The sequence below is a fragment of the Nomascus leucogenys genome, chromosome 5 (assembly GCF_006542625.1).
Source record: "Nomascus leucogenys isolate Asia chromosome 5, Asia_NLE_v1, whole genome shotgun sequence".
NCBI lineage: Eukaryota > Metazoa > Chordata > Mammalia > Primates > Hylobatidae > Nomascus > Nomascus leucogenys.
The window spans coordinates 46481632-46505387 of record NC_044385.1 but is presented as its reverse complement, the minus strand read 5'-3'; the positions used below and the strand labels follow the sequence as shown (position 1 = coordinate 46505387).

At 36.8% G+C, this 23756-nt stretch overlaps 1 protein-coding gene across 1 annotated transcript in view; it reads left to right on the top strand.

The window, feature by feature from the left end:
• Nucleotides 1–23756, top strand: part of SLC35D1 (solute carrier family 35 member D1) — a 49321-nt gene that overhangs the window by 17447 nt on the left and 8118 nt on the right. Inside the window, exons 9-11 of the mRNA XM_003265206.2 lie at nucleotides 10014–10081; nucleotides 11161–11239; nucleotides 22421–22503. Coding sequence (XP_003265254.2) covers nucleotides 10014–10081; nucleotides 11161–11239; nucleotides 22421–22503 — 230 coding nt within the window. The remainder of the gene's footprint in view (nucleotides 1–10013; nucleotides 10082–11160; nucleotides 11240–22420; nucleotides 22504–23756) is intronic.

Genomic DNA, 23756 nt, shown 5'->3' with positions numbered 1-23756 from the left:
TTTCAACAAAATGTCTACTTATACACTGTAACGGTGGTATGTAAACTACTCTTATTTTACATATAAAGACAAAAAGATGAACCATCAAAAATAATACCTGCAACAACTTTTCAACACATTGACAGTACAATAAGATATCAAGAGAAACAATAGAAAGTTAAAAAGTGAGGGGGTGAAATTAAGGTGTAGAGTTTTTATTAGTTTTCTTTTTGCTTGTTTGTTTATGCACACAGTGTTAAGTTGTTGTCAGCTTAAAATACTGGGTTATTAGGTTGTGTTTACAAGCCTCATGGTAATGTCAAATAAAAAAGCATACAACAGATACATAAAAAATGAAAAGCAAGAAATGAAATTATACCACCACAGAAAATCACCTTCACTAAAAGGAAGACAGGAAGGAAGGAAAGAAGGAAGAGAAGACCACAGGACTATCAGAACAAAATGGCAGGAGCAAGTCCTTACTTAACAGTAATAATATTGAATGTAAATGGACTAAACTCTCCAATCAAAAGACATACAGTAGCTGAATGGATAAAAAAAGAAAAAAAAAAGACCCAGTGATCTGTTGCTTACAAGACACACACTTCACTTGTAAAGATGCACATAGACTGAAAATAAAGGGATGGAAAAATATATTCCATGCCAATGGAAACCAAAAAAGAGCAGAAGTAGCTGTACTTATGTCAGACAGTATAAATTTTAAGACAAAAACTATAAGAAGAGACAAAGAAGGTCACTATATAATGATAAAGGGGTAAATTCAGCAAGAGGATATAACAGTTGTAAATATATATGCACCCAACACTGGAACACCCGGATATATTTTAAGTTAATATACATTAACTTAAATTAACCAAATAAATGAAAGATCTCTACAGTGAAAACTATAAAACACTGATGCAAGAATGTACCAATATATAAAACAAATACTACTAGAGCTAAAGAGAGAGATAGATCCCAATACAGTAATAGCTGGAAACTACAACACCCCAGTTTCAGCATTGGACAGATCTTTCAGACAGAAAATCAACAAAGAAACATTGGATTTAATCTGCACTATAGACCAAATGGGCCTAATAGATATTTATGGAACATTTCGTCCAGTGGCTGCAGGATACACATTCTTTTTCCTAGCACATGAATCCTTCTCAAGGATAGACCATATGTTAGGTCACAAGACAAGTCTTAAAACATTCAAAAAATTGAAATAATATCCAGCATCTTCTCTGACCGGTGGTGAGGTGGTACAAGACACCAGGCTTCTGAATCCTGGGCCACCTACTTTTCTAGGTACAGTGGCTTTTCTTGCAGGGTATGTGTAACCTTGCAGGGTATGCGTAACCTTTCCATTGCCTAATTGTTGGTTTACTGGGTTATGCCTTGTCTGTTCAAAGAAAAAAAAAAAAAAAAAACTTAGTGCAAAGCTAATGCAGTTCAAATGACCTTTAATTATTAGAAGAAAAGTTAAAATTATATATTTTGTTAACTATACCTTAATAAAGCTGGAGGGGGGCAGGAAACAGGGCAAACTGATAGTGTAAGAAACAGTTAAAACGTAAACAATTAAAATGTAAACATACTTGAGATTCTGGTCCAGTTTCAGATAAATGTGAAATAGAACTGTTTTTTTAAAAACAAATTATGTAGATTGAACATTCAACTTAAATACAGTTAGTAGCATGTACAAACAGGTGTGTGGGTGTATTAAAAAGCAAAGTTCAGAGGGGGTCAGGGATTTAAAAAAAAAAAAAAGTAAAGTTCAACTCATCTGTGTGTAGAAAATGATGCTGGGCCACAGATCATGGATGTTTAATCCACTACCACTACTATTTGTGCTTAGCACTTCTAAGTGCATGGAACTCTGCAGAAATGACATGTGACACATTTCCTGATCCCAAGGAACTTATAGTCTTGCTAGCAGAAGCTGGTCTCCTGAGTCGTAGGCCAGTTTATTGTGCATTACTGATTTTTCATCAGAGAGGAGGTTGTGTTTACAGGTATGAAAGAGCGTAGCATGAGATTGTATGCATGAGTTCTAATATCTTCCATTCATCCAGCAAACAGTTATTAAACACCTACTATTTTCTGATCACTTTGTTAAATACCATGGATACAGAGATAAATCATCAAGGTATTTGCAGTGTCTGTCTGGAGAGAGAGTCATGTACATAAAGATGTCCATATATATACACATACTTAGTAAGGAACCTGATAAAAGTAGCATTTAGTCTTCTGTTGAGTTTGGCAGGAAAGATACTAATGTGCAACTTAAGTTTTTGTGAAAGCTTCCTAGTGGAAGCATCATTTGGTGAGGTTTATAATTCAAATCAGGAACTGAATGTGGTCTTTCATTTCCTAGCCATGATGGAATAACACGGACAGGGTTTACCTTCCTGCATTAAGGTACTAGAAAATCAAACATTTATCAAACAACATTTTTCAGTCTTTGGATGACAGGCTGTGAAGGATTGTTAAGAAAGGATGAGAAGAGGAAAGAAAGCTATAAAAAAAGACTCAATTGGAACTTTTAGGGATGAAAAGTATCTGAATTGAAAAATAAAGTGGAAGGAATGAAACAGCAGATTAGGAGAAAAGATCAGTGCATTAAAGACAGTAATGGAAACTGTCCAAGATGAATCATATAGAGGAAAAAAGATTGTAAAGCAAATGAACACAGTATTAGTGACCTGTGGAGCAATATCAAGAAGTCTATGAAGCGTGGGGGTAGAAATTTTTTTTCCCCAAATTTGATGAAAACTTTAAAGGCACACCCACAAGGAGCTCAGTAAACATAGAATGTAAAAGAAACTGTACCATAAAGAGGAACATTTCATAATGATAAAATGGGTTAATTCCTCAAAAGGACATAATGGTCCTAAGTGTATATGTTCTTGATGAGAGAGCTCCAAAATACATGAAGTAAAAACTGATAGAACAGAAAGGAGAAATAGACCAACCCACAATTACAATTGGGATCTTAATATTTTTAACTCAGTAATTGATAAAACAGGATGCAGTTTCCCCATCCTGTTCTCGTGATAGTGAGTTCTTACGAGATCTGATGATTTTATAAGGGTCTTCCCCCTTTGCTGGGCACTCATTCTTGCCACCCTGTGAAGAGGTGCCTTCTGCCATGATTGTAAGTTTTCTGAGGCCTCCCCAGCCATGCGGAGCTGTGAGTCAATAAAACCTCTTTTTTACTGAAAGTCAGTAAAGTATAGAAGACTTGGATAATACTGTCGACAATCTTGATCTACTTGACATTAAAGAACATTCCACTGAACAACAGCAGCTTACACATTCTTTTCAAGTGCACATTGGGTATATACCAAGATAAACTATATTCTGGGCCATAAAATGAGTCTTAATAGTTTAAAAGAATTGAAACCATATAAAGTATATTCCCTGACCAGAACAATATTAAGGTAGAAATTAATGGCATAAAGATATTTGGAAAATCCCCAAATATTTGCAAATTAGCACACCTCTAAATAATTCATAGATGAAGAAAAATCACAAAGAAAATTAGAAAGTATTTTGAACTGAATGAAAATCAAAGAACAACATAGTGGCTGGGTGTGGTGGCTCACTCCTGCAATCCCAGCACTTTGAGAGGCTGAGGCAGATGGATCACTTGAGGTCACATGGATCACTTGAGGTCAGGAGTTTGAGACCAGCCCAGTCAACATGGCAGAACCTCGTGTCTACTAATAATACAAAAATTAGCCAGGCGTGGTGGCTCACACCTGTAATCCTAGCTACTTGGGATACTGAAGCAGGAGAATCACTTGAATCCAGGAGGCAGAGATTGCAGTGAGCCAAGATAGCACCACTGCACTCCAGCCTGGGCAACAGACCCTGGCTGTTTTTGTGTCTGTCTCAAAAAACAGAAAAACTACAACATAGGAAAATTTCTGGAATGCAGCCAAAACAGTATATAGACGGAAATCCATAAAATTAATTCTATAAATTAAATCCCTAAATGCTTATTTTAGAAAAGAAGAAAGATCTAAAATGAGTGATCTAAGCCTCTGTCTTAAGAAAGTAGCTGGGATGAGGTAGCTCATGCCTGTAATTCCAACGCTCTGGGAGCCTGAGGTAGGAAGATTACTTGAGGTCAGGAGTTCACAGCCAGCCTGGGCAATATAGTGAGACCTGTCTTTTAAGAAGGAAGAAAAGAAAAAGGAAACTAGAAAATTAAACCCAAAATAAACATAAGAAATATAAGATTGTAAGATAAGAATAGAAATCAATGCAATTAAAACCAATGAAACTAAAAGCTAGGATTTTTTTGAAAAAAAAAAAAAAGATTAATAAAATTGCTAATTCATAGCCAATTGATCAGGCCAAAAAGTGAGTTTACATAAATTATCAATATCAGAAATTAAAGAAGGACCTCATTACAGAGCAGGTATATTTTAAAAGAAGAGTAAGGGAATATTATGAACAATATTATGCCAATAAACTTGACAACTGAGACAAAATAGATTCTTGGAAAAGACAAGCTATATACCAAAGCTCACTCAAGAAGAAATAGGTAATGTATGAATAGCTCTACTCTGTTAAGTAATTGATATGATTTGGCTGTGTCCCCACCCAAATCTCATCTTGAATTGTAGTTCCCATAATCCCCATGTGTCGTGGGAGGGACCAGGTGGAGATAATTGAATCATGGGGTGCAGTTTCCCCATCCTGTTCTCGTGATAGTGAGTTCTTACGAGATCTGATGATTTTATAAGGGTCTTCCCCCTTTGCTGGGCACTCATTCTTGCCACCCTGTGAAGAGGTGCCTTCTGCCATGATTCTAAGTTTCCTGAGGCCTCCCCAGCTATGCGGAGCTGTGAGTCAATTAAACCTCTTTCCTTTATAAATTACCCAGTCTCAGGTATTCCTTTATAGCAGCATGAGAAGAGACTAATACAGTAATTAAATAGTTCTGTTTAATTGAAATTGATCATAAGCCTTAATTAATAATAGGGCTATTATAGCCCTATTTATGTTAAAGAAATTGAATTTGTAGTTAAAAACTTTCCTCAAAATAAAATTTCAGGCCCTGATTGCTTCACTGGAGAATTTGACAAAAAATTTAAGGAAGAAATAATAATTCTACATAAATTCTTCCAGAAAATAGAAGATAGAACACTTCCTTGTTGATTTCATATGGCTAGGATTACCTTCTGCCAAAATCTGACAAAAACATTACAAGGGGGGAGAAAGTATAGCACAAAAAAATCCAGCAATATATTAATAGGGCAGTATATCATGACCATATTGTGTTTATCTCAGGAATTAAGGTTAGTTTAACATTTGAAAATCGATCAGTGCAGTTTACCATATTAACAAGGATATAGTAGAACTATCATAAATAGATGCAGAAAACCTATTTGACAAAAGGTGACACCCACTCATGAGTGTAAAATTCTCAATAAACTGGGAATAGAAGGGAACTTTCTCAGCGTAATAAAGGACATCTACCAAAGAATCTATTGCTAACATATTTAATGGTGAAAGAAAGACTGAGTACTTTTTCACTAAGATTTGAGAACAAGGCAAGGATGTCTGTACTCGTGTAGTGTTCTATTCAGCGTTATGTTGAAGAACTTCATCTGTATAATATAGATTTGAAAGGAAGAAGCAAAACTGTGTGTATTAAAAACATGATGATATATGTAGAAAATCTTAAAGAATCTAGAAAAAAGTGATTGGAACTAATTAGCAAGTTTGCACAGTACAAGGTCAATATGCAAAAATTAACTGTAGCTCCACACAACAGCAGTGAACACTTGGAAGCTAAGTAAAAAATACCATTTATAATAGCTTCAGATTATAAAGTACTTGGGGATAAATTTAACAAAATATGTTACCTGTATGCTGAAAACTACAAAACACTAGTGAGATAAATTTTAAAAGACCTAAATAAGTGATTTTTATGTTTATTAATTAGACAGTTTGATATTAATTTGTCAGTTCTTAGCAAATTCATCTATAGATTCAACACCACCCCAACTCTATCAGAAGATTTTTGTAGAAATTGACAAGCAGATTTTAAAATTTATGTGGAATTGCAAAGGACTTAGTATAGTCAAATCAGTTTTCAAAAATAACAGCTTTAGAGGATTTATCCTACTTGATTTCAACACTTCTTATAAAGCTTCAGTAATCAAGACACTGTGATATTGGATTAAGAGTAGACAGACCAGTGAAACAGAACAGAGAATCTAGAAATAGAAATATACCATATGGGCAATCATTTCTGTCAAAGGTGTGAAAATAAATCAATGAGGAAAAGATAATGTCTTCAACAAATGTTGGTAGAACAATTTGACATCTGTATGCAAAATATTGAACCTTGACTATGACCTTGTGGAATACACAAACATCAATCAGGAAAATGTTACAGGTTAAATTGAGTCCCTCCCCTTCCAGATTCATATATTGAAGTCCTAACCCTTAGTACCTCACAATAAATCTTATTTTGAAATGTGATGATTGAGGTGTAATTAGTTAGGATCAGGTCATACGGGAGCAGGGTGGGTCTCTAATTCAATATGACTGGTGTTCTTATTAACAAGGGAAGTCAAGGGCCAGCAGGGTGGCTCACACCTATAATCCTAGTGCTTTGGGAGGCCATGGTGGAAGGATCACTTGAGGCCGGAAGTTTGAGACCAACCTGGGCAACAAAGCAAGACCCTGTCTCTACAAAAGAACTTAAAAAATATTAGCCAGGTATGGTGGTGCACACCTATAGTCCTAGCTATTCAGGAGGCTGAGGTGGAAGGATTATTTAAGTCTCGGAGTTCAAGGATGCTGTGAGCCATGATTACGCCACTGTACTCCAGACTGGTTGACAAAGCAAGACCTTGCTTAAAAAAAAAGGTGGCCGGGGGGGGTGGGAAATTAGGACACAGGTATGCACACAGGGAGAACACCAGGTGAACATGAAGTTAGACATCAGGGTGATACCTCTACAAGCTAAAAAATACCAAAGATTGCCAACAAACCACTAGAAGCTAGGGGAGAGGCAAGAAAAAGATTCTGTCTGTCAGTTCTTAGAAGGAGCCAATCCTGTAGACACTTTGGTCTTGGACTTCTAGCCTCCAGAACTGTGAGACAACAAATTTCTGCCATTTAAGCTACTCAGTTTTGTGGTGCTTTGTTACGGCAGCTCTAGCAAACTAATATTAAAAGGTTCATAGACCTAACTGTAAAAGTTAAAACCATAAAACTAGAAGAAAAGATAGAAGATCTTTGACTTTTGGTTACACCCAGATTTCATTAAAAAGTTATAATGCAAGAATTATAAAAGACAATATTGATGTTAGACTACATCAACATTCACATTTTTTGCTCTTCAAAAGACACTATTAAGAAAATGCAAGGTGAGGCCAGGCACGGTGGCTCACACCTGTAATCCCAGCACTTTGGGAGGCTAAGGCAGACGGATCACTTGAGGTCTGGAGTTCAGGACCAGCCTGGCCAACATGGCGAAACCCCATCTCTACTAAAAAATACAAAAATTAGCTGGGTGTGGTGGCATGCACCTGTAATCCCAGCTACTTGGAAGGCTGAGGCAGGTGAATCACTTAAACCCAGGAGGCGGAGGTTGCAGTGAGCCGAGTTCGTGCCACTGCACTCCAACCTGGGTGACATAGTGAGACTCTTGTCTTAAAAAAAAAAAAAAAAAAGAAAATGGAAGGTGAGTCACAGTAAAAATATTTGTATTTTATGATTTTATGTATGTGTGTGTATAGCATATGTATGATTAAGGACTTTAGAATTTATTTTTAAAAACTTGTGCAACTCAATAATAAGACAAATAATGTGAATAAAAATTTGGCAAAAGAGGCCGGGCGCGGTGGCTCACCTCTGTAATCCCAGCACTTTGGGAAGCTAGGGTGGGCGGATCACTTGAAGTCAGGAGTTGGTGACCAGCCTGGCTAACATGGTGAAACCCTGTCTCTACTAAAAATGCAAAAATTAGCCGGGTGTGGTGGCATGTGCCTGTAATCCCAGCTACCCGGGAGGCAGAGGCAGGAGAATCGCTTGCACCCAAGAGGCGGAGGGTGCAGTGAGCTGAGATCACACCACTGCACTCCAGCCTGGGTGACAGGGCAAGACTGTGTCTCAAAAAAAAAAAAAAAAAAAAAAAAAAATTGGCAAAAGATTTAGACAGACACTTCACCGGAGAAGAAATGCTAATGTCAAAGATTAAAAGGTACTCAATCTTGATAGTCTTTAGGGAAATGCAAATTAAAATGACAAAATACCACTTAGCCACTTATTAGAATGGCCTATAACAGTTCCAAGTGTTGGTGAGAATACAGATCAGTGGGAACTCTCATATAGTGCTGGTGAGAATACAAAATTGTGTAGCTACTTTGGAAAACAGCTTGGCAGTTTCTTACGAAGTTAAAGATACACCTAACCAAATGAACCAGCAATCCCATTTTCTAGCTGTTTACCCAAGATAAATAAAAACATGTCAGTTGGGAGACTTGCAACCAAAGGTTGAAAGGTTCATAATAACTTGTGGAAATAACCCAAATAAATGTCAATTATCTGGTATTTGGATAAACAAATTGTGGTATACCCATAAGATAGAATGCTAATTGGCAATAAAAATGAATGAATTACTGATACATACATAGGATGGATGAATCCTAGGAGCATAATGCCAAGTGAAAGAGAAGGAAGACACTAGAGTACATGCTATACGATTCCACTTGTAGGAAATTGTTGAACAGGGAAGTTTATAGTAACAGAGTAGATGAGAGGTTGCCAGGGGCTAGATATGGAGGGGAGATTGACTCAATGGGGAGGAGGAAACTTTGGAAGGAGTTGATTTCTTTATCATGATTGTAATGGTGGTTACATGATTATACATTTGTGACTACTCATTGAATTGAACACTTAAAATTAGTTTATTTTTCATGTATTCTACCTCAACAAAGAACTATAAACAAACTGTCTGTCAAGCACTGTTAGGAATATGATTAGATAAATGTGATGTGGGTCCTCCCTTCAGGGAGTTCAGTCTGTAGACATGGTATAGAAAGATTTACAGTTCGAAGAGACAAGAGCTCTAGAGAGGAGTACTGAGGGACAAAGGAAGGAGTACTTGATCAGGGAAGGCCCCACAAGGGAGCCTTGAGTTTTAATTTGATGGCCGAACAGGAGTCAGACGAATGTTGAGGGGAAGGACATTCCAGGCAAAGGCATGCATAAGAAAGTGTATGTTATGTTTCATAAGCCACAGGGAGCCTGGTATCGTTGGAGCCCTGGTGCCATGAGATTTATGTGGAAGTAGCAAAATTGAAGCTGGACAGGTTGGCAGAGATAAAAGGTGGAATGTTTCTCACATTTGCTTATCAAACTCCTATTGCAAAAACAACTAGGTACTTGAGAATCCATTCCTCTTGGACAAGAGATGAGATGATCAGCGTACCCTTTCATTTCTCTTTATTCCTTTCCTTTTGGCTTAACAGAGACAACAACAATAACACAAAATTCCTTGTTTTTAGAATTAACAGTTTTAAAACAGTAATTCTCCTTGAATAGACCTCAGCTGAATTTGTATAACTAAGGCTGTATTTAAGCTTTCACATGTTACAGAAAGGAAACATGTTTTAATGTTTGAGAAAGCCTTTAGTACTAGCACATTAATAGCCATCTGAAAGAACTGAGATTAGCCAGATGTGGCTTGTGCCTTCAAGGAAATATCAGTTTCTTTGCACCAATAGTGAGAAGTATAAAATCTCCACGTTACATTTTGGATGGGAGAAAATCTTATGAAACTACTTACTAGTTCAACTCGGTATATATGAAATCTTTGAACATCACTCTCTATCCTTGGAGTAATTCAGGGAAACATATACGTGTGTGTGTGTGTGTGTGTGTGTATGTCTGTGTCTGTGTCTGTGTTGGAGGCAGACTCATAGAAGGATTTACATAAAAACAGGATAGCTGATTTTGAAGGTCTGGTCTAAAATTTAATGCTTTCTTGTGTGTTGCAGGCTGTGGAGTTTGAAGGCTGGGCTGACACCCTCTTTCTTCTGCAGTTCACCCTCTCCTGTGTGATGGGGTAAGCCTTTGTTACCTTGTTAGCAGATAGTTTTCCTAAAGAAATGGGTTAGAGAAATTTGCGTGCCTCATTTCTCAATACCTTTAGGTCTCCTGAGTGTGTCAGCCTAGGATAATTAAGCCTGCAGATTCAGGTGGTTTCATAGCTCTTGGGAATGTGCTCTTAGGGCTACTGAATTGATACCTTAGAAGGATGAAGAAAAGAAACAATTTACCTGATAACTTGCTGTTTAGTAAGCACCATTATATTTCAACATACATTGTATAGTTTTATCTCTATACTGACCATTTGACAGAACTTTAGTAAATTGTCTAAATTTGCACAGTTTGTAGGTGGCAGTGGCAGCATTTGAATTGGGGGCAGTTTGACCCCTCCTTACTGTGTTTTCTTCCTCATAGAAGAGAATAGAGGTTGAGAGGATACCGCAAACATGCCTCTTCTCCTCACATCCATGTCTCTCTAATGTGATTTTTTTCCTCAGCTAGTTTAGTTGCTATTTGTGACTGGATCTGGCACACAGTGAGCAGATGCTTCAAAATAAAGTTGACTTGATGCCTTGGTTCTAAGTCAGGCTCAGAAGCCTCAGTGTAAATCAGAGAGTTCCAGCTGCTGCCCAATTAGTTGTTAAGTGAACCTGTATCCCCTCTTAAAGTAGTTTTAATTTGGTTTTCTTCAATATTTAAGGATCTCTCTTGCCTTCATCTGGCCCAGAGGACGTGTTGTCCTTACGGAAGGTGCACAACTGCATTTTAGGGTCTGTGAGTTCTGAGCTTTCTGTCTGGCTGGCTTAGGTGTATTAGTAGGAAGCATGATCTGTCAAAATAGTCATGATTGTAAGAGATGGTTCAGAGTTTTGATGAGGGCAGCAAGAAAAAACACTTGGTAAGGAGATGAATGTGTTTCTCTTTAGTGAAATTTTAAAAATTCTGGAGCTGCAGTATAAGAAGCAGTGAGGTGGGGAAAATTCATAGCTGGTCAGTGACTAGAATGTGCTGGCTTGGCCAACACTGATTGTTTATCTTGGCTAGAGATTACTATAAAGTAGGAAACTGGATTTTATACCTCTTCCTTCATTCTAGGTTTATCTTAATGTACGCCACAGTACTCTGCACGCAGTATAATTCTGCTCTTACAACTACAATAGTTGGCTGTATTAAGGTAAGTAGAAAAATACTGTTACCTTTTGGTACCTGCATTATTTGAAAATTGTTCCTTTAAGAGTCTGGCGATGGCCTTAAGACCCAAATCGTTATTTCCTCACATACTGTCTTAGTTTGAGAAATTGTGGTGATAGTGTCTGAAACAGTCTTTAAGAATGCAGGGAGGGCATAGTCTCTACTTGGAGGCAGCTTAGCTCTGAAGAGCATGGGAAAAGGAAAATGTATTATCTGAATAGAGGAAGGAATAGAATTAGGTCTATTTCTGACAGGGCAGATTAATAGCTTGATAGTGATAAGCCTGCCCCTTTAACCGCCAATGAGAACTGCTGTGTTCTCTGCCTCGCTGAGATCTGGCTGTTTTGTAGGGAAAGGATGCTGGCCAGAAGCTAATCAGGGGAGTTTTCCTATGCCTGAGCCAAACCTTAAATGGCTCACGTTTGAAAGCTGTGTCTGACATTTCCAATGATCTCATTTCCTCCTGATCCATTTTACTTGAGGGAGACTAATTTGTCTTCAGCCAGGAGAGCCAAGTTGACTTGAATATTGAGCTAAAGTTGGTGGCTTGAAGCCTGAGGCCTCTTTCATCTGACTTTGTGATTCTAGTGCTTTATGATTCAAGAGGCCACAGCTTGTCTGAATTCCAAATGAATTAGCCAAGTGGGCCTGCTTCCTTAAAAAGGCAAAACCCAGAAAGGTAGATCCTCAAACGTTAAGGATCTACCTTAAGAGGGCCATTACCCTTAACCATAAAGAGGGCCATTACCCTTGTGACTTCCTTTCTGATGCCCCATTGCTCAGTAGTGAGGGAAGGGGTTTCAGAGGTCAAGTTTTTACTGCTCTGCTGTTTATAGTCGCAATAGAGTGGTGCCCACCTGATCTCATTTTAGAAACTAGATTGGGTTAAAACTCCAGAAAGTCTGTGGTTTCAAATCATGAAATTGGACTGTTTGTTGTGAATAGAATTCCAAATTAAGCTATAACAGGTCAATTTGTGTGAATTCCTTTAGAAAGCTAGAGACAATCTATATGCCAGGGATTGGACTGGCTGAGACAGTTTTAGGCCCCTCCCCCAAATTAGCTCTAGCTTTATTTTGGTTTTGTAAAGTGAATGCTTCAAGGGCAAACTGGATGGCTTTCGTCTTCAGCATAAGAGCAGCAAGAATGTGAGAAATAGGCCATGTTTTTAGCTAAGGAGAGGGATGATGCAGGAAAGCCTATGTTTAATTTTAATAAGTAAACCTATTTGGCCTGGAATTTCTTAGTGTACTTTATCATTATCAACATGGGATACAAATAAAGTCATTCTTGCTTATTACTTTCCTTTTGATATATGTTTCTCCTCACAGTAGTCCAAGAACTCCGTGGATTTACTCATTCCAGGGTGATTAATTTTACTTACAAACTCCACCGGGAGGCAAAAACTGAATTGTCTGATTAGTTTACTACTGCTCTTGCTTCATACTGGTGCATGCAGACAGATGGGAATCCACTGATAGCCTTGCAGGGTCAAAGTCTCACAGGACACTGTGGCGCTTCTGTCATTAGCATCCCAGTCGTAACCCCTTTAGCTCAGCCATTCCTCCTAAAAGAGGCTTTAAGCTTCCTTCTGTGCTTGAGAATCCCCTGCAAATCCTTAGGTCAGCATTCCTTTTTCTGTTCAGCATGGTGGGAAAATCACTTAGGATAACTCATTAAAAGTAGAAATTCCAAGGCCTACCCAGATAGACTCAGTCAGAATCTCTAGAGTAAAGCTTAGAAATGTTTATGTTTAACAAGGTTTCCAGGCAATCGTCAGGCATACTAAAGTTTGAGAATTGCAGTCTTAGTTTTGAGCTATCATGACTCTTCTGTGCTTCTTGATAATTTCTTTTTTGAAGACTTTGGTGTCTTTTCTTCATAGCTAACCTTGCTTAGGATACCGTAATATATACCTACAGGTTTTCCAACTTCTGATTTTGAGCAGCATGGGTTGGATTCTCTGTCGCCTTCATTTCTGAAGTTCCTTGGGCAACTTACATAAATTAATCCACCTCCCTGGATCTCTGTATTCAAATGAGGTCCTGTTACACACTTTCCTAAGTGGCCTGATAGCCTTGTTTATTGTTACATGATACTTAATTTATTTTTTCCCTTCAAATAATAGGAAAATCATTTCTAAGGCAACCTCCTGTCTTCATCCTTAGGCCTAGAAGAGGCTGACATAATTTTGAAGGTTCTCTCAAAGGGCGTTTTATTAGAAAAATTATTTTGAAGTTACTTTTTGGCCTCCCTGTGTCAATTTACTTTGTGTCTCATAGGCCTAATCTAGAGGCCTGTGAGAAATAAGTCAGAGAAATATATTTTGGGGTAAAATATTTTAATTTCCTTCAGTCCTCACTTGAAAACTTCTAAAAGTTTTATATATTAAAAGCCGTTTGGGCCAGAGGTCATTAGAGATAGACAAAGAAGTGAAAAAACAAATTTAGATAAGCAGAAAAGAGTAAATTTAAATATAAATCCCATATATTTCTTAGTCATAGTCCTAAGAATGGATTAGTTTAAACATTTGTGTCCCATTTTAGGAGGTGGCATTGTAGACACACTAGGCCTCTATGTATGATGAAGGCAAACAGATCTTTAATAAGAGGTGTTTTTATGGAAACAGAAGAAAAAATGAAGGTTAATGTCTGGGGTAGTGTATAGAGTTTTTTAGAGTCCTTGAAGTATCTTCAGATTGCAGTGGCAATCTGACAGATTTTACGGATTATAGTTCAAATCAGTATTGAAGTGAACTTTCTGAGTAGTCTATACATCAGTAGGCATGAAGGCTGTTTGTATATAACTTGTGATTTTTCCTGAAGTTTAAGTTGTCTAGTTTCAGTTTGTACGGCTTTAAGAAAAGCCCAGTTTTAACTTTCAGTGGCTTAAAGTCAAAAATGGAAGAAAAATTTGAAAATGTTAGTTTGGAAACTTGTAGCCAGGAAAGAATTTAGGTTTTAGTCTAAATATTAGAGAAATAATAAAAACAATAACAATGAATGAGGCTAGAATCTAAACAGATGTGCTGTAGTTTTATTTGAAACAATTTTTTTTCCTCTAGTCTCCCTTTTTTACCAAAGATAAATCATAGTAGGATCAATTTATTTGTAAACTAAGTTTTAGTCTTATTATACTTGGCCTGCTTATTGTATAAAGTGTAATAAGAATAGTGATTGGCCATATAGGCTCTTCTTAGATTAGTTTTGTTGGAACTTTTTAATAAGGAATCTTAGATTATTAGACTTTTAAAAGCCTCAAGGCCAGGAGGCTAAGCCAAGGATTTGCCACCAGACTCTAATACCTGTAACAAATTGGGTGAATCTTTCTCCTTTTGATATCATAAAATAACTTGAGATCCCTTGGCCTGTCAGAAAGTTACATTTTTTATCACAGGTCAGGAAGCTTATAAAGGAGCTGTGTAGACAAGGGTCTTTTTATTGGCTTTGTAAAGTCAACTTTAATTTCTTAAAGTAGTCTGGTCATATCTGAAAAGATGTTATTTTAGTGAAAGCCTTGGCAAAATAACCAGTGTCTCTAACTGTGTCCTGTTACAAAGAAAACAGATGCGTATTGAACTTATCTAAATAATTATATTCTGATAAGAGTATTTATAAATAGTTTTTAAATTTGGAGAAATTAGTTAGAAAGATGTTTTATATTTGTTCACAAAGTATATTTTACCCAAGCGTTGTGAATTATAAATAGTTTAAAAGAAAAAAAAGTTTTTTGACTCTGGAAAACACAGCATTTTTTTTGAAGTCATAAAAATTAGTCTTTTACTAATGTAATTCCATGTAATTCTTATTCTGCTGGATGTTAGGTTAGCAATCCTCATGAATACTTCAGTTTGTTAACTAGAGTACTGAAAGTTTTTACCTAGTCTAATGGTCTGATGAATAAAGTTACCAGAAACCTGTATTTACAGCTACTTACCAGGGTCTTTTTTATTAATTTCTCTGAAGACGAAGCAAATTTTGGACTCTACCCGATTGTAAACTGCATTTTGAGAAGAATCAACGTAAAACAATAATTGTCAATGGACAACAAAAATCTTAGAATAGTTATACAATTGACAAGGAAATTTGATTATTTCATTGGCATATACCAATTTAACATAATCATAATTATTACTGATAATATATCTGAAGACGTTTCAAATCTTTAGGAATCTCATACAGGTTTAGAACATATATTAATAACACATTTATATAAATATAACACAGAGAAAGTTAAGCACCTTCTTTTTAATGATTTCCATTTGATTTTAACATACTAAATAAGACTAATAGGTTTTTCTTGGACTTCTAGGGGCCCTATTATCTAAAAAGTTAGTTTGAGGTCAAAAAAACTGAATTTGAAATTTTGATTTGGGGAAATATGTCAGATAACAAAGGTTTAAAACAGGATTACAGGCCACTAAAAGATATCATTTATTTAGTCAACGTGATAATTTAAAGATTTTAAAAAGCAAAACCTTTTACTCTTGGTGGAGACTTATAAGACATAATAAAGATACCATGAGTCATACTGAATCTGTTTTTCCGTCTACCCCCTCTTTGTTTTTTGCAATTTATTTAGAAGGTAAATAAAATGTTAAAAATTATTTTTTATTAATACTACATGAAAATTTTGTTTGAAAGAGAAAACTGCCCAGGGTTGGTGGCTCATGTCTGTAATCCCAGCACTTTGGGAGGCCAAGGCAGGGGGATCACTTGAGGCCAGGAGTTTTAGACCAGCCTGGCCAACACAGTGAAACCTGCTTCTACCAAAAAATACAAAAATTAGCTGAGCATGGTGGCATGCACCTGTAGTCCCAGCTACTTGGGAGGCTGAGGCAGGAGAATCGCTTGAACCCAGGAGTCAGAGGTTGCAGTGAGCTGAGATCACACCAGTGCACTCCAGCCTGGGCAACAGAGTGAGATCCTGTCTCAAAAAAATCAGAGAAAATTAGATTTTATTTTTGTATTAGTGTATTATTAATGTTAAAGTTAATTTTTAATAAAACCTTGTAAATAAATCTATTTAATTTTAGTTTGACCACAAGCTTTTTGTACGTTTTTAAATAGCCTCTTAAATTTAAACATTTTATTTTTATTTTTTTAATTAAAAACTTTTTAAACGTTTATACTAGGCAAAATCTTTTTTATTTTTTTACAAAAACACATTTTTATGTGTTTTATAACCTTTTTTACGAAAAACACATTTTCCTTTTTGAATATACTTTGTATATGGAATTATTTTAGTATCTAGTAGTTTTAATTATATATATTAGTTATGATAGTATCTCTTAGTAACTCTTATTTTTAGTGAAAAACCTAGGAAATAAGTAATTTTAACTATATGTGGAGTGCAAGACAAAGAACAGAGCTGTGAACACAATGCCTGGAGGAGTTAATCCTCAGTATGGCCGAGAGACATGGTTGGGCTAGGGAGGACGGGACCTGGGTGTTGGCCCCAGACCTTTTTGTCTAGACATTAGAATCTGAAGTCTCAAATTTACAGACATAAGCTCACAGATAAATTAAGTAAGCATTAAAAATATTATAGAAGTAACAGTTCTGTGACCTTAAACATTCAGTAGAGAGAGTATAAACCTGTCTGATCAATCCAACCAGGCCAAAAAAAAAAAAAAAAAAAACTAACTTAAAATTTGAAGACATTTTAATTTTATTTTACTAATAATTTTTAAACTTTTAATTTATTAAGGATTACTAAAACCACGTGAACTTGAAAATTATTTGGGCTTATTTAATTTGTGAGTACTAACATAAGTTAATTTGATATTATGTAGACAGTATATACACATAGACATGTATATATAAAAATATAGATGGACACAGATAAAGAGTTTATAGCTTTGGTTTTTAAATTTTAGCCATAAGACCAGTAAAATTCACTAGTTTAAAAGAACAGTTGGATTTAAACTCTTTGTCTTTGTAAGGGAAAAAGATTAAAGTTTATCTGCCTTACATGGCCCAAGCCCTTATTGTGTTTTAGAGAAAATAGGGTAGTAAATTATATTTTAAAGTGCAGAGAGAGAATTTATATTTTTTAAAAGGAGTTTGAATGTGTTAGTGGAAGATTAAAAATGGATGTCAAGGTAACAGACTTATAGGAACTTATCATAGGATCTTATAAGGGGACTAATTTTATTTAGAGGGGCATTGTAAAATTTAGTCTGTTTTTTAACTGGATCACTGAGCTCAAGGCAGAGCCCATTAAGCAACAGGGTCAACAAAGTATCTGTAGTTTTTAGGGCCTAATAATTAAAATATGTGGAAAGTAGGCACCGTTGAAAGGCAGAACATATAGAGCTTTACAAATGTAGAATTTTACTTTTACATTGAATCCCACATGCCCAGAAAGAAAAATGCCATGAAACCAGGTCATGCAATGCTTGTATAGTGTACTTTGATACAAAGACATTTTTAAAAGTATTTAAACTACATCTTTTAAATCTAAACTCACAAAGAAACAAGTAGTCTCTTGTAGTAATAATTGTTTACTGTAAACAGCTGTTAGCAGTCACCTCTAAAACAGTAGCTCTTCCCATAGTGATGACTCACCACTCATCTCACACACACACACACGTCATGTTTCTCCCACAGTACAAGAAAGGGGTAGATGGCACCTTTTTTTGTGTTTCTTAAGGGATCTGAATCATTAGAAGTCCCCTCTAGATTCTTTTATGTTGTACCAAAGACAGCAAAGAGGAGGAAGGAGGAGTAGGAAGGAATAAGAGTAAATGGAAGAAAAATATGTATTTTTTAAGACAGGGTCTCACTCTGTTGCCCAGGCTTTAGTGGCACAATCATGGCTCACTGCAGCCTTGACCTCCTGGGCTCAATTGATCCCCCCTTCTTAGCCTCCTGAGTAACTGGGACTACAGACACCTGTGAGCATGACTGGCCAGCTTTTATTTTATTTTATTTTTTATAGAAACAGGGTTTTGCCGTGTTGCCCAGGCTAGTCTTGAACTCCTGGGCTCAAGTGATTTGCTCACCTCTGCTTCCCAAAGTGCTGGGATTACAGGTGTGAGCCTCTGTGCCTGGCCCAATTTCTAAGAAAGGAAGTAAAATTTAAGAGTCTAATTTTAAAAACATAATTTTAAGAGTTTTAGTCTACTGAAAAAAAATTTAAGAACAGGATATATATATATATATATCCAGGATATATGTTCTTAAATTATATATGCATGTATAATTTGAATATCAGTTTTTAATTAAGCTGACTTTTAACCACAGAGCTTTTTTTAAAAAATCTTTTAAAATCTATTATCAGATTGTAGCTGGGGGGACAAACGTGATATTTTTGCATTTTGAATTTTTTTTATTGAAGATACCTTCACAAGTGAAACTAGTAAGACTTAACCAAAGTTGTGACTTAACTAAGGATGTACCTGGCATCTCTAAAGAGGTGAATGGGTACCCCAAAAAGTCAAAGTCACATGAATATTGAGCCAAAAGGGGCTGATTCTCTGACCAGGAATTGAACCCAGGCTATGGTGGTGGGAGTGTACAACTTGAATTACCAGCCATAAAGTACAGTAGCCTTTATTGTGAATCCCACAGGGGATCTAAAGCAGGGAGTGTGAGCTTACAAAAGATTTTAACTTTGTTTTAGGTCAGATTTTTGCTCTTTTAATTTTGTCAAGAGAAAAATTTTTAAGACTAACCATGACACTATTATGTGTCTTCTAAAAAAATTGTGACCTTCTCATCAATTGTTTAGAATAAGAAATCTCTTAAATTTTTTTTTTTTAATTTAGGAGTCTAATTTAAAGGATCCATCTTTTGGCTGTTGAATTTTTAACGGTGTCCTTATTTTAATAGTGACTCAATCTAATAGTCTCTTTGTGGAAAACCTAGGATGCAATTTTTTAGGTTTAGAAATGTTTTCTTGGAGAGGGCATAGAATAGCCTATCCCAAAGTTCCCATGCCCCCCCCAAAAAAAATGTATTGCCAGGAATAGGCTCAGATAGTGAAAGATTCTAATTATCATAGATGGTCTCCAGTAACCCACAAATATGTGGGGTACCACCAGTCACAGACCTGTTAATCTGTGACAATAAGTAGGCTGTCATGGGACTGGACTTTTTTAGTACTAGCCAAGCAACAAAGGTTGAGATGACAAAAGCCCCTTGTAGATGAGACTTTTTATGACAGACTGTCCTAAGAGCTTGACACGTTTGGAACAAAGTCTTGGGTTTCTAGCCATTTTTAGACTGGCCACCTGACGTGACTCAGAAATCATGCCCTCAGATGGCAGAGACCAAGAGAGAGTGCTTCCACTTGATCAGAAGTCAAACTTTCAAGGGCATAAAATGACCAGAGAACCTCAAGCAGTACCCTAATTTTTATGACAGAGCAACACAGAAAGACAAAGATAAAGGAAAAGACTATTTTCAAGAAGAAAGGAATCAAAAAATTTGAATATTCATGCCACAGAGAACCAAAAGCTATAACCAAGACTTGTCACACAAATCTTTTTCTCCCATTAATCAAGATTTGGGCTCTGTAGCTGTATAGGTGGGTGTGGTGGCTCAACTCCTATAATCCCAGCACTTTGGGAGGCTGAGGTGGGTGGATTGCCTGAGCTCAGGAGCTCAACACCAGCCTGGGCAACATGGTGAAACTTCATTGCTACCAAAAATACAAAAAATTAGCCAGGCATGGTGGTGCACACCTGTGGTCCCAGCTGCTTGGGATGCTGAGGTGGGAGGATTGCTTGAGCCTAAGAAGCAGAGATTGCAGTGAGCTGAGATTGTGCCACTGCACTCCAACTTGAGAGACAGAGTGAGACCTGGTGGCAAAAAATTAAAAAAAAGATTTTGGAGAGGAAAAAGAAACTGATTGTTTTTTTACCATCCACTTGACCAGATTCCACAGGGAGAAAGAGGTCTGGAGCCTGGCTGGTAAGAAATTTTTATCCTTATGCTGGCTGGTGAGGTCCTGGATTATCTTTGCTGCAGCTTCCAAAAGAGCAGAACAGCTTTGGTGACCCTGCTTACTGCGTCAAAACTGTAGGAACGAAGGGAAAATTTGCTTAAAAATCAGCTCACAAAAGACAGACTAGTAAAAGAAAAGGTATCTAATTTATTAATGTGTATATGGAGAATATTGCAAAGTGACCACCTAAACCCCCAGTGGAGTGTAGAAGCTTATATACTATCTTGAAGTTACAGAAAGAATGGGGGCTTAGATTGGGCAAAATAGGTTATAGGAGGGAGAGAAGAGGAGGCTTGGCTAGCAAAAGTGGTCTTGTTATGCAGATGAAACCTCACAGGTAGCAGCCCTTGGAGAGAATAGATGATAAATGCTTTTTTAGACCTTGAAAGGTGTCAGACTCTCAGTTAATGTTTCCTAGATCTGGACAAGGGGAGGCCTGGCTGCTGTCAGTGTAGATTTTTCTACAAATGTAAATTTCCCTCACAAAAGACAGCTTTGCAGAGCTACTTCTTTTTGCTGGCTTTCTGACAGCTATCTTAATTACTGTATGTTAAAGAAAATATTTGGGGGTAAAATTTTTTGATTTCCTGCAACCCCAAATCTGAAATCCAAAATGCTTGCTCCAAAATCTAAAACTCTTTGAATGCCAACATGATATTCAAGGGAAATAATCATTGAGGCATTTGGATTTTTGAATTTGAGATATTCACCTGGTAAGTGTAGTGGAAATATTACAAAATCTGAAATCTGAAATATTTCAGGTCCCAACTATTTGGGACCTGATAAGGGATATTCAGCCTCTAGTTTAAATTTTAGAAACTTATTTTTTGTTTTTATGGTCTTAGGATAATTAAAAGGGAGCCAGAAGATGTTTGCACCTGGGAGTGTCAGAAGTGATTTTAGGTATAATATCTTGAGATGACTTCCCATGTGTTTTCTTAAGATACCAAGGAAGATTCCTCTAAAAACAGTCATTATATTGGTAAAGTCCCCACCATTCCCTTTTTTCCATTTTAGAAGAAGAGGCAAAGATATTTTAGGTTCTGGGGGTGCATGTGCAGGTTTGTTACTTGGGTAAATTGTGTGTCACTGAGGCCTGGTGTACAAACAATCCTGTCACCTAGGTAGTGAGCATGGTACTCAACAGCTAGTCTTCCAACTCACACCCCCCTTTTACCCTCCCACCTCAAGCAGCACCCAGTGTCTATTGCTCCCGTCTTTGTATCCATGTACATTCAGTGTTTAGCTCCCACTTTCAAGTGAGAGCAGGTGGTGTTTGGTTTTCTGTTCCTACGTTAGTTTGCTTAGGATAATGGCCTCCTGCTGCATCCATGTTGCTGCAAAGGACATGATTTCTTTCTTTTTTATGGCTGCATTGTACTCCATGATGTGTATGTACCACATTTTCTTAACCCAGTCCATCATTAATGGGCATCTTGGTTGATTGCATGTCTTTGCTACTGGGAATCATGCTGCAGTGAACATAAGAGTACATGTGTCTCTTTGGTAGAACAATTGATTTTCCTTTGGGGATATAACCCAGTAGTGGGGTTGCTGGGTCAAATGGTAGTTCTCTTTTAAGTTCTTTGATAAATGTCCACACTGCTTTCCACAGTGGCTGAACTAAATCTACATTCCCCCCAACAGTGTATAAATAAGCATTCGTTTTTCTCCCCAACCTCGCCAACATCTGTTGCTTTTTGACATTTTAATAATAGACATTCTGACTGCTATGAGATGGTATCACATTGTGGTTTTGATTTGTATTTCTCTGATGATTGGCAATGAGTCTTTTTTCATATATTTGTTTGCTGCATGTATGTTTTCTTTTGAGAAATATCTGTTCATGTCCTTTGCCCATCTTTTAATGGGGTTGTGTTTGTGGAATTAGGTTGCTTATCAATTCTGGATATTAGACCTTTGTCCAATGCATAGTTTGTGAATATTTTCTCCCATTCTGTTGGTAGTATTCTTCAGTATTGGCAAAAGCATTTATCTTCTGGAGAAATCGATTGAGAAGAGGCTAATGTCACTGATTCCTTTGTAGTGTTCTTCCTTATACTCTACTCTTATTAGGGTTGGTGGGTTTTTGTTGTTTGTCTTTTGTTTATTTGTTTTTGTATTTTAAGGACAGATATTTGGATGAGTTTTATATATATGTAAGAAGCTCAGTTAAACCTATGTAACAGTATATTACTATTTTTATTTTTAGAATATATTAATAACTTATATTGGAATGGTCTTTGGTGGAGATTATATTTTCACGTGGACAAACTTCATTGGTTTAAATATCAGGTAAGTAAAAATATTTAATTAAATTGAAAAATCGGAGTTGGATATTCAAATAGTGTCACAATAAGGTTAGGCTATTAAATTAATGGAACATTTATTCATTATTAAACATATGTGGAGTGCCTTCTATGTGCTACATATTTAATGTCTCTACATAATGCTTTTTAAGAAGCAGGGAGAGGTTGGGCATAGTGGCTTATTCCTATAATCCCAACACTTTGGGAGGCTGAGGTGGACAGATTGCTTGAGCCCAGGAGTTTGAGACTAGTCTGGGCGACATTGTGAAACCCTGTCTCTACAAAAAAAATTACAAAATTACCTGGGCTTGGTGGTGGACGTCAGGACTGTTGCTCCCTGGCCATGGGGTTGCTATATTGAAAGCATTTTTAGTGTATATTTTTGGAATGGATATCTCATTGTCGGGGGCTAATGAATATGTCCATGACTGTAGGTTTAGGAGAAGTAGACTGTGTTTGCCTTGCTTTTGAAGATCAAAAGTGGATCAGAGCAGATGAAGTAGATTTAGTAGATTCAATAGATTTGGAAGCAGTTTGGCACATTCCAGTCAGATTTGCAGTATTCTAACAAGGCCCCTGTCTCAGGAACTGTAGCTTTGTCTTTTTCTTCTGGTTGTCTCCCAGCTGTGTCTGCCACAGAGGTCTCTGTGAGTTAAGAGTTGGTAGTGCCACTTTGGGAGGCCGAGGCAGGCAGAAAAAATGAATATTTAGGATGATCTAATGTATTAACACCAATTTCATAGTACTAGAAGGCATCAACTTTAATGTGAATATTTATGGAGCCAGTAGATTTGTTAAAGGGTCTCTGTTTGAAGTAGTAGAAGATCCTGATTTAGAATCGTTTGGTAGTGATGTATAAAAATTCAGATATAACCCCTCTCCCCTTCAAATCTGGGCTTTTCCTCATTTTCCCTTTCCCTTCCTTCCAGTTTTCCCCTTCCCCAAAGCTGCTAGAGAGCAAATTGTAGTTCCTGTCCAAAGTGTTTACTCATCACTGCATCACACATAGTATGCTCGTTGATGAATATTCAGTTCTCTCCAGGTGGTTCATGAATTGCCCTTTCTGAAAATCTGTATTTGATAATGATCGAGTCAGTAATAAAGATGAAATTAAAAATATTTTATTGTTGCCTCAAGTTACAACCATGTGGCAATAGTGTGCCCCCTCTTTCATAATGTTACATCTCCTTGCTCTATGGTCTGAATGTTTGTGTTCCCCCAGTTTGCTGAACTCTCAAC